This window comes from Podarcis melisellensis (genome assembly GCF_964234715.1).
Source record: "Podarcis melisellensis genome assembly, chromosome: Z".
NCBI classification, from domain to species: Eukaryota; Metazoa; Chordata; class Lepidosauria; order Squamata; family Lacertidae; genus Podarcis; species Podarcis melisellensis.
In genome coordinates, this window is record NC_138547.1 from 38,405,268 (window position 1) to 38,418,919 (window position 13,652).

A 13,652-nucleotide genomic window follows, 5' to 3' on the forward strand; every position below is an offset into this window, starting at 1 on the left:
GAATTCAGATTTACAGGGCCTGATGAGCAGCACCTAAGGTTACTAAGGGAGCCTGCAGCTTTAATCTCAGGGCCTTTGTCTATAATATTTGAGAATTCCTGGAGAACAGGTGAGGTCCCTGCAGACTGGAGGTCAAATGTTGCCTGATAGGTCTTATTCTTCATGAATTTATCTAATCCTCTTTTTAAGCCTTCCATGTTGCCTGAGACTATAAATATCTACTACCTGATCTTTTTACTAGAGACAGCAAGAACTGAACCTAGGACCCCCTGCTCTACAAATATCTGGTCCATGTGCTTTATGGTCCACCAATCCTCATTTTGCCCAGAAAGTCATTTTGGACAAATGTCCACCTGTCTTACACCTGATAACATAGCAGGTATGGTCAGCAGTAGACATCATGGGGCCAAAATGGGGTTTGCAAGCTCCCAAATGTAGCTAATCATTGGGGTTTGCACCCACACAGCTTACTTCCAAGCCACATTGGTGAAAATGGTCATCTGATGTCATTGGGATTGTCAGGTGACTGAGAGTTGGGCAGCCCTGCTAAACTTAGCCAGCAGGGGGTGGGGAAGAGAAGGACTGGTCTGGTGACCAAATCCAGTTCCCCATCATTGCATTAAATTATTCACCTCCAAAGGAAGGACAGGATTCTGGCTTGGCCTAAGGCCCAGCAACCTTTTCACACTGACTTAAGCCAACTGCATGCAGGCTGCCGACATGTGCACATTCTGCTGTTTCACAGAGGTGTTCAGTAGAATCTCTGAGATCCTTCCACATTAGATTCCCTGAGCGTCAAATTTAACCAGACTGTCACTTTATTATTATCAATACATCACAACCATGAGAAGCACAGAGTGGGAGGAAATGTGTGGGTTAATAAATACTTATTTAAGTTCATAATAAGAACTTGGTATGAAAGATTAGTGTAGGTAGGTGCAAAATTACGAAGTGCCAAACCAGAGATGTAAAGGCGGAGGAAGCCTTGGAGCAGAGAAAGTAGGGGGCCTCCCATGAGGAAAAGTCAGAAAACAGACCTGTCATTAAGCATGCATTTGCCCCTATTTTAAGCCCATTATGTGGAAACAGGTCCTGCTGATTTAACAGAATATCATGGTAGTTATCCAGCAAAGGCTCTGACATGAATGCAGGAAGGTGTTTGTGTATGCTGGGATGTTTCATGTATTTATGCAATTCAATAGTTCTTTGTTATCATGAGATCATTTGTTTCTATGCTTTAGAGGAGGGGTTTTAAATATGGGTAATGGTGTCTACGTGACAGCAGGAAGAGGACCGAACTGGAAAAGCCAAGGCCATAAAATACCAGGGATTTGCATGGACCTCTTCTGTATAGGACCAATAGGGTTGCCTATAACTTTTCAGTTAAAATGAAATAACCCAAGTGAGTCATGCATGCCCATTATTTTCAGTGGACCTACTCTGGATAGGAGCAACACTGGGAAACTACCCAATATGTCTAGGTTTGGGAATGAGAATGTGGAATGCTGTTTTTAGCTCCTGTGCTCCTTACTTCAAACTTTTTGATTGCTTCTCTCTCTTCTGTGGCGTTATCATTTCCCACATTTGTTGCACAGTGCCTCAAGTTGGTTTTTGTTTTGCTTGTTTGTTTTTTTGAACAGGACAGCAGGATAGAAATATTTGGAATAAATAAATAGATCACATTAAGCACAGGAAGCTGTCTTACACAGAGTCATTCCACTGGCCCAAAAAGCTCGTTTTGGCGGCAGCTTTCCAGGGTTTCAGGCAGGAATTATTCCCATCCCTGTCAGGAGATGCCAGGAATTAAACCAAGCACCTTTTGTATGCAAGGTGGACAGGATACTTTTTCATAAGGTATGCAGTGCTGATGTTCTTATTTTTTGAATCATCACCCTCAGGTGGTGGAAAATATTGGGCGATTCCTAGAAACTGTCCTTGTTTCTCAATTTGACCCTTTTACATGGTTTTGTATGTTTTGTGGTATTTTATGAATTGTGACGTGCCATTATTTTCATTGATTATAATTTATTAAATCTTTATTGAAACTGTTTAATTACTATTTGCTGACATTTAACTTTACTGTTTACTTTTATATTCTAATGGATTATTGAATATTGCTTTAATTTATATGTTGTTTATTTTAAAGTTATGTTTTTATTATGACTTTTTTGTATTGGATCAGATTGTTATTAGGTATATGATCTTTATTGTCTATTTTGTTGTTTCTTCAGCTTGTAAACCGCCTTGTGTGCAGTAATATAGAAAGGCGCTACACAAATGAAAGTCAAATAATTTAAAAGAAGAAATTTAAGTTGTTCTGGAATTACCATGAAAATCCTGGGGCAACTGGTTTAAGAATGAATCCGGTAAGTGTGAATAATGATAGGAACATAGGAATCTGTTTTATGAAAAGTCGGACTATTGACACACCTAGTTCAGTTTTGTCTACACTGACTATTAGTGGCTCTCCTGGGTTTCAGAAAAAAATTCCTACCAGCCTGACATGGAGACACTAGGGATTGAACCCAGGACATTCTGCATGCAAAGCATGGATTCTATCACTGAGCTACAGCCCTCCCCTATATAGCTTAGACACTGAGGATATTAATGGGCAACTCCAGAGGATGGTAGTACCATTCAACATTTGCTGGGCTGCCAAGACCAGTCAGGAACCCACCACTTCAAAAGGACTAGTCACCTGGGAAGGTTGAAAGGAGAGCAAGAGAATTCTTGATCTGCTTGCCCTGTGCCTTATAAAATCCTGAAGCCAACTCTGGAGCATTTCCTTGAAGGATGTGCAATTTTGGAGATGGAGGGGGGGGGGAATATTGCTTGAACAATTGCGGCTGAACTGTCTTATTCACAGTAGGGAATAAATGCTTTTAAAGTGTACACAAAGAAATTACTGTCTGCAATATTAAATGTTTATAAACTGTCACTTTAGAAAAAGAAGCTATTTTGAGCAGAAGCTATGGGCAGTGCCAAAAGGTGTCTCCAAAACATTTGCCCAAGAGGGACAAAACAAAGAAAAAAGAAAATAAGAAAATTGGGGGAGGCCTATTTCTGTTTCTTTTTATATCAAAAAGCAACAACATGCCAGCCTTTAAGCAGTTTTAAAGGGCACTGTTAATTCTTTGATGAAAATGTGTATACATCTGGCACCAACAACTGGCTTGACCCATATTATATTCCCAGGTGACTTGGCCTGGATGATGGAGGTTTAGAGCTGATGACTGCTGGTTCTTAGGAGCAGCTTCTGTGCTCAAAAACAAACACACAATAATGCAAGCAAGCAAGCAAGCAAGCAAGCAAGCAAGCAAGCAAGCAAGCAAGCAAGCAAGCAGCAAACAAACAAACAAACAAACAAACGAGCAATTTGCTGGTTCAGAACAGGGAAATATAGGTTCTTATTTCCAGTTCCATTTTATATAAAAAGGGTAAACAAGCACCAGTTTAATGCTGAGAGCATTTGGCCAGCACAGATGGTCAAATACAAAGAGCTCCTCCGAAGCACCCAAACACTAGGGCATTTCCACTGTTTTGTTTGTTTGTTTACTTCCCCTGCTTAACAGAAGTTCCTGCATAATTAATTCACTTAATTTATTGCCACAAGAAGTGGCGATGGTCTCAGAAGCTTAAATGGCTCTAGAAAAGGGCATGGCACATTCAGGGAGGGTAAGGACCTATAAGGAGGAGGGAGGGAAGCTGTGACCCTCCAGATGTTGCTGTACTACCACTCATATCACCCCTGCCCATTGACCCTGCTGGTTGGGTCTGATGGGAGTTAGAGTCCAGCAACATCTAGAGAGGCACAGATAGGTAAAGGTAAAGGGACCCCTGACCATTAGGTCCAGTTGTGACTGACTCTGGGGTTGCGGCGCTCATCTCGCTTTATTGGCCGAGGGAGCCGGCGTACAGCTTCCGGGTCATGTGGCCAGCATGACTAAGCCACTTCTGGCAAACCAGAGAAGCGCACGGAAACACCGTTTACCTTCCCGCCGGAGTGGTACCTATTTATCTACTTGCACTTTGATGTGCTTTCGAACTGCTAGGTTGGCAGGAGCAGAGACCGAGCAATGGGAGCTCACACCGCCAACCTTCTGATTAGCAAGTCCTAGGCTCTGTGGTTTAACCCACAGCGCCACCTGCGTCCCTTAGAGAGGCACAGATAGGGACTGGCAAATCTGTCAACTGCAGTTTCCTCTGTTTCTCATTCTTCGTCATGAGCTCAGTTTTCTGCATTTCCTCATCAATTTGCAATTCTTTTTTAAAAGCCCTCATAAAAATTCCTCAGCATTTTAGCACAAAAAATGTTTGTATGAGGGACGTGGTGCTGTGGGTTAAACCACAGAGCCTAGGACTTGCCGATTAGAAAGTTGGCAGTTCGAATCCCTGTGATGCGGTGAGCTCCCGTTGCTCAGTCCCTGCTCCTGCCAACCTAGCAGTTCAAAACCACGCAGTGCAAGTAGATAAATAGGTACCGCTCCGGCGGGGAGATAAACGACGTTTTCGTGCGCTGCTCTCGTTCGCCAGAAGCAGCTTAGTCATGCTGGCCACATGATCCGGAAGCTGTACACCGGCTCCCTCAGCAAATAAAGCGAGATGAGCGCCGCAACCCCAGAGTCGGTCACGACTGGACCTAATGGTCAGGGGTCCCTTTACCTTTACCTAATGTTTTTATGCAACTTTGCCCAACACATTTTTGCAATGCAATTTCCCCTAATATAATGTATTTTTATATGTCATTTTCTCAAGTTATTGTTGTTGTCGTCGTTTAGTTGTGTCTGACTCTTCATGACCCCATGGACCAAAGCATACCAAGTACATGCATTTTCACAAGTGCGTGCACTTTAATCCAAAATTTGCCCCACTACTGTATATGAATTTTTGTACATACAGGTAACTCTCAGCTCCTGCTTGCTTAACATCATCAATTTTAATTTTATGTGTTTGAAAGCTGGCTGGCTGAAATCACACAAATTAGATGCATGGAAGGTGGAGAGCTAAAAAGCTCTTTTTGCACAGGGTCTTCCTGGCATGGAAATAACCTTTAAGCTCTGAAACTAGTTTACGAGGCTCTGGGAAGCTCTTGCATGGATTCTGGATGGGAGAGATCTCATAGGAACTTGGACAGCCCTGCAATATATTGAGAGCCTTGCGCATACTCAGAGCCTGCTAACCAAGTCTGAGAGCTTAAAAACCCTATACATTGCTTGGAGGGAGTAGGTAAGACCTGTCTGGTTCTCTGGCTCTGGGTAAGGCTTTTCATGAGGGGACAGTTTCAAGGGGGTGGCTTGTACTTTTGCATATAATTACCATTCCTGGAATGTGATCCCTGCAAAAGATGTGAGCTGTATTGCATTACTTGGCTGGACAACCACACTACAAAACTAAGAGAAGTGCAAATTTCAAAGAAGGGCTGTGTTTTGGTTTGCACATTGCATTGGAAAATATGAATTAGATGGGTTTGCTTTGTACTGTGAACTGAACTGACTGAATCGAATCTCACCCAAATCCCTAACAACAAGTTCCCCAAACCTGACATAGAAAGAACAGATGGCAACCATGGATGGACTTTTCCAAAATAATGCCCTGATTGTGGAACGTTTTCCCTAACATTATGGGGTGGTGGTGGTGTGTGTGTTTAGGACACAGAGACTAACACTTTCTTTTCTGTCCAGGCATAGTGTCTAGATTTTGTTTTCCTTGCTGTGGATGTTTTTGCTGTGGATACAGTTTTGCTTGCTATATGGACCCTTATTTTGTATGTTGGTTACGTCACATTCTTAGGTTTGATAGGTAAAGGTAAAGGGACCCCTGACCATTAGGTCCAGTCGTGGCCGACTCTGGGGTTGCGGTGCTCAGCTCGCTTTATTGGCCGAGGGAGCTGGTGTACAGCTTCCGGGTCATGTGGCCAGCATGTCTAAGCCGCTTCTGGCGAACTAGAGCATTGCACGGAAACGCCGTTTACCTTCCCGCCAGAGCGGTACCTGTTTATCTACTTGCACTTTGACATGCTTTCAAACTGCCAGGTTGGCAGGAGCTGGGACCGAGCAATGGGAGCTCACCCCGTCACGGGAATGCGAACCGCCGACCTTCTGATTGGCAAGTGGTTTAACCCACAGTGCCACCCACATCCCAGGTTTGATAAGCCAATGCTTATTTTATCTTTGCAAGCAAGGGTGAGGTACAAAGCTTTCACATTGTGTGCCTTTGAGTCATGCAGAGCTTTGCTGGAAGCCAAATGGAATGTTTTGGTGGCTGGATTTGGATCCTGGACTTTCAGCTGCATCTCCATGTTATAGCTGAAGTCTATATTTGGTTTTTTTAAGCATAAGAAAAGACCTGCAGCTTGATCAGTCCAGCATCCTGTTCTCACAGTGACCAAACCAGATGACAAGTAGGGCCAGCATTCTCCTTTGCTTGGCATGAATGAACAGAATCTAACTTATTGGGAAAAAGCAGTCCTGCTAGGTCAAGATCCTGTCCAATGCAGCACCCTGGCTCTGAGAGTGACCAGTTGGATGCATCTAGGATGCCCACAAGCTGGAAAAGAAAGCAATAGCTTGCTCCCACCATTGTTCCTCAGTGACTGGTATTCAGAGGCATAGTGCCTTTGATTATGGAGGCACTATATGGTCATTGTGAATACTATCCACTGAGAGCCAATATAGTGTAGTGGTTAGAGCAACAGACTAGGCCCTAGGAGACCAGAGTTCAAATCCCCACTCAGTCTAACTCCCCCTCTTTTTTTAATGGAACCCCTTATATGGGATTTGTATATAAATTCTCCCTTGGCTCTTTTTGCTGACCCATGTAGGACCAGCATGGATAATTGGCCCCGTGAATATTTGACGTTTTCTCCACTTATGGCTTTGATCTATAGGCTACCACTAAAATGAGGCTGCATTTTAAGCTGCATTTTAAACTGTATTCTAACTTACATTTTAATCAACTGGTTTTTGTTGTTGTTGTTGTTGTTTTTTAAAAATGTTTTTACTGTATTTCTATTCAGTGTTAGCCGCCCTGAGCCCAGTTTTGGCCGGGGAGGGTGGGGTATAAATTATTATTATTATTATTATTATTATTATTATTATTATTATTATAACTTACCTCACGTTTGTGAGGTAACTTACCTCAGTCTAACTTACCTCACATGTTTGTTCTATAAGGATAAAATGAGGGAAGGGGAGAACTGTGTATGCCCCTCCCCCACTCTGTGCTCCTTGGAGGAAAAAGAGGATATAAATGTAAAACCAACCAACAAACCAGCTACATCACATTATTCAGAGGCAGTAAGATATCTTTTTACCTAGACTCTCAAAAGAAGGTTGTGATCTGCTTCAAATTCTACTCCTTCTGGACACCTTACCTAATATGAACAAGAGGGGATTTAAGTATTTCAGAAACTCACATCGGTTACACTATAGTAAAATTTATTATTATTATTATTATTATTATTATTATTATTATTATTATTATTATTATAACTTACCTCTCGTTTGTGAGATAACTTACCTCAGTCTAACTTACCTCACATGTCAGTCTAACTTACCTCACACATGTTTGTTCTGTAAGGATAAAATGAGGGAAGGGGAGAACTGTGTATGCCCCTCCCCCACTCTGTGCTCCTTGGAGGAATGAGAGAATATAAATGTATAACCAACCAACCAGCCACATCATATTATTCAGAGGCAGTAAGATATCTTTTTACCTAGACTCTCAAAAGAAGGTTGTGATCTGCTTCAAATTCTACTCCTTCTGGACACCTTACCTAATACGACAGTATGAACAAGAGGGGATTTAAGTATTTCAGAAACATCGGTTACACTATAGTAAAGGTTGGGCTACGGAATAAGCCTTTGAGCTCAAATGTATACTTGGATATTTCCCCAACCCTAGCTTTTATTCCCGGTGGTAATGACTAGAGAAGTGAAGAAAATGGCATAAAACTTCCTTTGTTTTAATCATATACAGCTTTTGCTGCTATCCAATATGATTAAAGTAAATGATTATTGCACTTGCTCTGCTGATAAAAGCATCATTTATGAAGAAATTCAGGGGGGAGCTGTATTAACTGCCTGCACGTTTCCCCATCAATAATCTTCCTGCAAGTGGGTTGGTTAACTACAGAAAGTAATTACAAATTATTGTTGGCTCTTTTTTTTTTAAAGAGTAGATTGCATGGAGGGGGGGAGAGGAACAGCAGCCCAGAGAATTTAATGTAATTCTTCAGGGTATTACTTTTCAATTAATGGGATTAATTTAATGAAATATCCCTTTCCTAGCTGGGTTATTAGATTTGACAAAGGGCTGTGAAACTGAAACATGCATTGTATTGCAGGAACAAGCCATGGGTTTATGCACCCTCAAACAATGCACACCCCAATGCCTAACTGCATAGCATCATTACAATACCTGCTGGTGGGGAAAACGTCTATGCACCTTTTAGGCAAATCTATAGCATTCAACACATCTCCAATGAGAATAGGGATGCCCTACTTTCCTATACAGTCATACCTTGGGATAAATATGCTTCAGATTGAGCGCTTTTGGGTTGCACTCCACGGCGACCCGGAAGTGACGGAGCGCATTACTTCCAGGTTTCACCACGCATGCATGTGCAGACGGTCAAAATGACATCACGTGCATGCGTGGAAGCAGCGAAATGCAACCCGCGCAGACGCAGACGCGCTATTTCGTCTTACGTTCTGTTCGGGATGCGAACGGGGCTCTGGAACGGATCCCGTTCTCATCCCGAGGTACCACTGTACTGTACAGGGCTGCCTTCAGGTGTCTTCTAAAGGTTGCAAAGCTGCTTATCTCCTTGGGTCACATAATACCATACTCTCCAACATTTCTCCAGTGAAAATAAGGATGTCCTAAAGAAAAGTGGGACATTCTGGGATCAAATCAGAAACTTGGAAGGTCTGCAAATCTCGAAGGCATGGGGTATTATGTCAGGGAAGGAAGTAGCAACCCTATTTTAAAAATATGTCTTTAAAAATTCAACATGGATATTGTTTCTTTCTTTCTAACAAATCACAAACTGATTATCTGGTTATTTAACTATCCTAGTATCCATTAACCTGAACTATATACAACAATACGTATTAAAAATTAGCAATGGAAAATTATCAGCTTAAAGAGCCAGCAAATCCAGAAACAATATGATTTTTAAAATGTATCTTTCTAAACTTAAATACTCCTCCTCCTCATTTTCTTAGTGTTTAATATGTAACTTGAGAAAATTAGTAATTCATTTTCAGCAAAGGTCTTGGCAATCTAACACATTCGAACACACACACACACAACTTATTTTCAAACAAGCTTGCTTACATATCTGAACTCTGATTTTTTTGGAAATACTCAGTGCCCTGTGCTAGATATGCAACCAAGATACAAGGCTAACATTTGGCAACCCGGGCTGGGATCTGAAGAGTGAATCCTTGAAACATATCTGCCTGCCGCACCTACCAGAGGCCACATACAAATGGGAACAGACTGGCTCAGTAAAAACCGCTGGTGTATAAGCAGAGACTCATATAACCCATCTCACTCAATCCATAACCCATCATATAACCACATCCAACTCAATGAATGCAACAAGAGAGGATTCCTTGGATTGCATCCAAAGAAGTTATACTCAGAGCAGACCCAATGCCATTAACAGACCTCAGTTAACCATGCCCACTAATTTCAGTGGGCCGACTTTGAGTATGACAAGCATTGGATGAAACCCTCAGTCTGGTTTCTCCTCTCTTTCTCTCTGTTAGTTAAATAAGGACCCAGGATTGATTGCAACGGTAGCAGTGCAAAGGAAGGGGGGAAGAAGAAAAGAAGCCCCCCCTCCCTGAGCCTTGCAAGCTACTGGACAAGCAAGTGACTTGAACAAGATGGTTTCAAGATGGTTTCTCATCTTCCAGGCTCTTTTTTCCCTGATGCATAAAATAACAGCCTTGCCGATTACTCTTGACTAAGGTACCCGATTGTGGTGACATTGAGGCTGACCTTGGAGTCACCTCCCCCGCTGCCGCACTCTCCTTTGTCGTACCACCATTTGTTTTTCAATTTGTCCAAGAGGCCTTGCTCATTCAGTTTTAATACTGCCAGGTTAACAGCATTTCTTGAAACGATAAAACATAACTCGTAAGAATAATGCACAGATGCTCGGTTAAAGTCGTTAAAAAACGTATAAAGAAAGGAGCAGAAGGAGGACAAATTGGCCGGTAATTTTTGTTTCCTCTTTTCTCTCTCTCTCTCTCTCTTTCACTTTTTTTTTCTTTTTGGTTTTTCACAGGGAGGTAGAGCTATATAGAGAACGTGTTTGTTACAGCAAATAACAGGGTTTAAATATTGGAAAGGTGGCATGGAGGATCTAAACATTTGCTTAAAAAACGGAAGTGTGCGGGATGGGGAAATTGTTTTTTGAGAAAAAAATAAGAAGAAGGAGGAGGAGGAGGAGGAGGAGGAGGAGGAGGAGGAGGAGGAGGGGATTTTAAAAAAAGAGGCGACGAGAACACCACGTCATGCAATTAACACCCGTCACGTATGGCGGTTTTTAACTTGGGCTTTTACCATTTAAATTGAAAAAAGCCACTGGACTGTAAAATTAAAAACAGCAACAAACAATCGGAAAGGACAACACGGAGAGAACATTTAGAAAAAAATGGATGCATTAAAGTCAATGAAACCATAATTTACCGTCTTATTTAACTTCACGGAATACTGATTTTTTTTTTGAAAACTTTTTTAAGTTTACCTCAAATCCACAAGAAAGAAAAAGACAACACAATACATCAGGGTAGGTGGAATACTATAACAACATGGATATTGTTATATTATTCCACCCACCTTAATGCTGAGCCTTTGGGAGTTGCTACACCATAGCCTTTGGAATCCAGGTTCCCACCAACTTTCATTGTGTCACAAGGCTTCCGTTGTTCAATGTACTCATTCATGGTCGATTCGAGCAGGAAGGCAAACTTCCCCTTAGATTTCCTCACGCGGGCTACCCCGTCCGCTGTGGTTTTGGCAAATACAGATGGCTCTGCCGACTTCATGTACGACCACATTTTCTCATAGACAGCTATTTTGGATCTCTGTGGAAGACAGGAAGTTGGGGTGGAGGAAGAAGGAAAGGTTAACATGCAATTTCTCACTTTACAACATTCTTAGCAGGGTCCAGGGGCTCCCAAACTGTGGCCTGTGGACCACTGAGCTTCCTTCAGGTGGTCCGTGGCATGTCTGCAATGAATACTCATGATTATATTTAACAGTATTTTTGTTGAAATAAAAAACAAAAAAATTGTCCAGTAGCGCCGTAGAGACCAACTAAGTTTGTTCTGGGTATAAGCTTTTGTGTGCATGCACACTTCTTCAGACTTCACCCTTCTTTTGTTGCTTCTTTTATTTCTTATATTGCATTACAGTTTGAATTCTATGGAATTCAAGGTCTAATAAAGTAAAATGCAACACAAGAAATAAAGGAAGAAATAAAAATACAATTAGAAAACCCCATAGAGCATCTAGAACACTTCATTGTAATTGCTAAAACAAGCAGAAATATCATTAAGTGTCTGCCAAATTTCTTGGAAATTTCCAAGAGGTCCATAGGGGAAAGAGTTTGGGAACCACTAGCATAGGCCATTTCCCCCTACTTCTAATATATTTTGTTCAAATGTTTAATTCATTCATACAAATATTTTTGTACCACTTTTCATCAAGAAAGAGATCAGAAAGAGATTTATGTTGTTGGGAAGGGCCCTAGGTGAGAGGTAGAACACCTGCTTTGCATGCAGAAGGTCCCGGGTTCAATCCCTGGCATCTCCTGGTAAGGCTGAGAGAGACTGTCTGAAAGTCAGTGTAGACTTCTAGAGACAGTTCTTACTGTATGGCTTTATGCATTTTTGTTGTAAACCACTTTGATATTTTTTAAATGAATATATATATATATATATATATATATATATATATATATATAAAAAAATATAAATAAATATAAATAAAATGAATAAATAAATTAAACGATACTGTGCTTGGTGAGCTAGTGGTTTGACTCAGTATAAGGCAGCTTCCAATGTCTCCCCAAATCCAGCAAAATTAAGCAATACCATATAAATGCAAAATCTAGTCAAGTGAACAGGGATGCCAACTTCAATAAAATATTGAAGATGGGGAGGGGAATAGGTAAGCCCTGTCCTGCATAACTGATCACATGACATGCACACCCCCCCCCCATTTGAATGGCAATGCTCATCAATTTTGGGGGCTCTGGAGCCCTCAAATATTTTATTGGGGGGCTGAAGGGACCTCAGCCCCTAGAGGTTGGCTGCTATGCAAATGAAGTGCAAACCTTAAATACAGTAACTCATCTTACAATACCAAAACATCATGAAATCCACTGAATGTGCAGAATTAACATGCAAAAATCCATTGATTATAGGAGCTAACCAGACTCACCAGACCATATGATGTGGCGAGGGCAGGGGTGTAGGAAGGGGGGTGAGGTGGGTGCGGGCCACCCCGGGTGTCATCACTGAGGGGGGTGACAAAATGCCAAAAATAAAATAAATAAATAAATAAAAATCGGGCTCACGACCCCTTTTTGGGGAAAAAAATAACCCCCGCCCCCAACGGACCCCCCCTTCCTTTGCCACTGGTAGATAGGTGAGATGTGAGGCACAAGGCACTGGGTGCCACACTGCGGGCCTGCAGTGTGCCTGAGCCATGCGTCTCTCCTGAGGGGGAGGTGGCGGGCGAACTGCCTGCAAGCTCCTCGCTGCTTGTGTCTGCCCATCGCCTCAGCCGCCCTACAGCTGAGGGGGAGGCTGCGGAGAGGCTCCACACAGTGCACCCTGCCTTGGCTCGTCCTGCCCCAATAGGCAGATTGCCCCGCCCCCAGCTGCAGGACGCACGCGCCACACTGGGCACCCGAGTGGCTAGCTGGGCGAGGGCCAACCTAGATGCACTGGGAGTGAGCTAGCTATGCATTCTCTCCTTAAGAATAACCCAGTCTGCCTCCTTCTCTTCCTCCCACAGGACAGACTGTGACCCTCCAGAAGTTGCTGTCAACATCCTTGGCTGGAGCTGAGCTGGAGTCCAACAATAACCGGAGAACCACAGGTTTCCCATCTCTGGTCTAGGATAAATGGTGCAAACACCTGTGTGGAACCTGAACCTGATAGTCAAGGTTCACAGGAGAGCACAAATAGGGCAGCTATATTTATTCTCCCTGCATCCCTATATTTATTCTCCCTGAGAGTTGATGGGGAACAAGTATGGAAAACATAGCTCAAATTTGTTAGCCCCAGGTAGGGTTGCCAATTTTTCTTCTGGTAGCGCTCTTCTTCTCTGAATTGCTGGCCCAGAAAGGAGAAAACAGCATTTAAAATTCCATCCTGCCCCATCATAGAATCCCAATGACAGGGAAAAAAAGAAAAGAAAAAGAAAATGGGATTTCACATTCCATTGAGTAGATTCAAATGCAGCCCTGAGACCACAGGAGTTCAGTTTGGCTGATGATACACACAGCAGGGAAGACATACTAAAACACTGTATTAAATAGTAAGCAATGGTTTTAGCAGTGCACATTGTTCGAACCTTTTGCAGGAAATCAGTGAGCCTCCCAAGACCATATAACTCTCTATTTC

At 42.4% G+C, this 13,652-nt stretch overlaps 1 protein-coding gene and 1 pseudogene across 2 annotated transcripts in view; one reads left to right on the forward strand and one right to left on the reverse strand.

Annotated features, from left to right (window-relative positions):
- The window catches only part of LOC309362159 (glutamate receptor 3), a 206,118-nt gene that overhangs the window by 30,676 nt on the left and 161,790 nt on the right, over window positions 1-13,652 (reverse strand). The window contains exons 13-14 of the mRNA XM_081897719.1: window positions 10,855-11,102; window positions 10,012-10,126 (exon numbers count right to left, since the gene is read on the reverse strand). Of these exons, the coding sequence (XP_081753845.1) occupies window positions 10,012-10,126; window positions 10,855-11,102 (363 nt within the window). The remainder of the gene's footprint in view (window positions 1-10,011; window positions 10,127-10,854; window positions 11,103-13,652) is intronic.
- LOC309362141 (mothers against decapentaplegic homolog 3 pseudogene) overlaps window positions 1-13,652 on the forward strand; it is a 117,915-nt pseudogene that overhangs the window by 12,992 nt on the left and 91,271 nt on the right. The gene's annotated exons all lie outside the window — the stretch shown is intronic.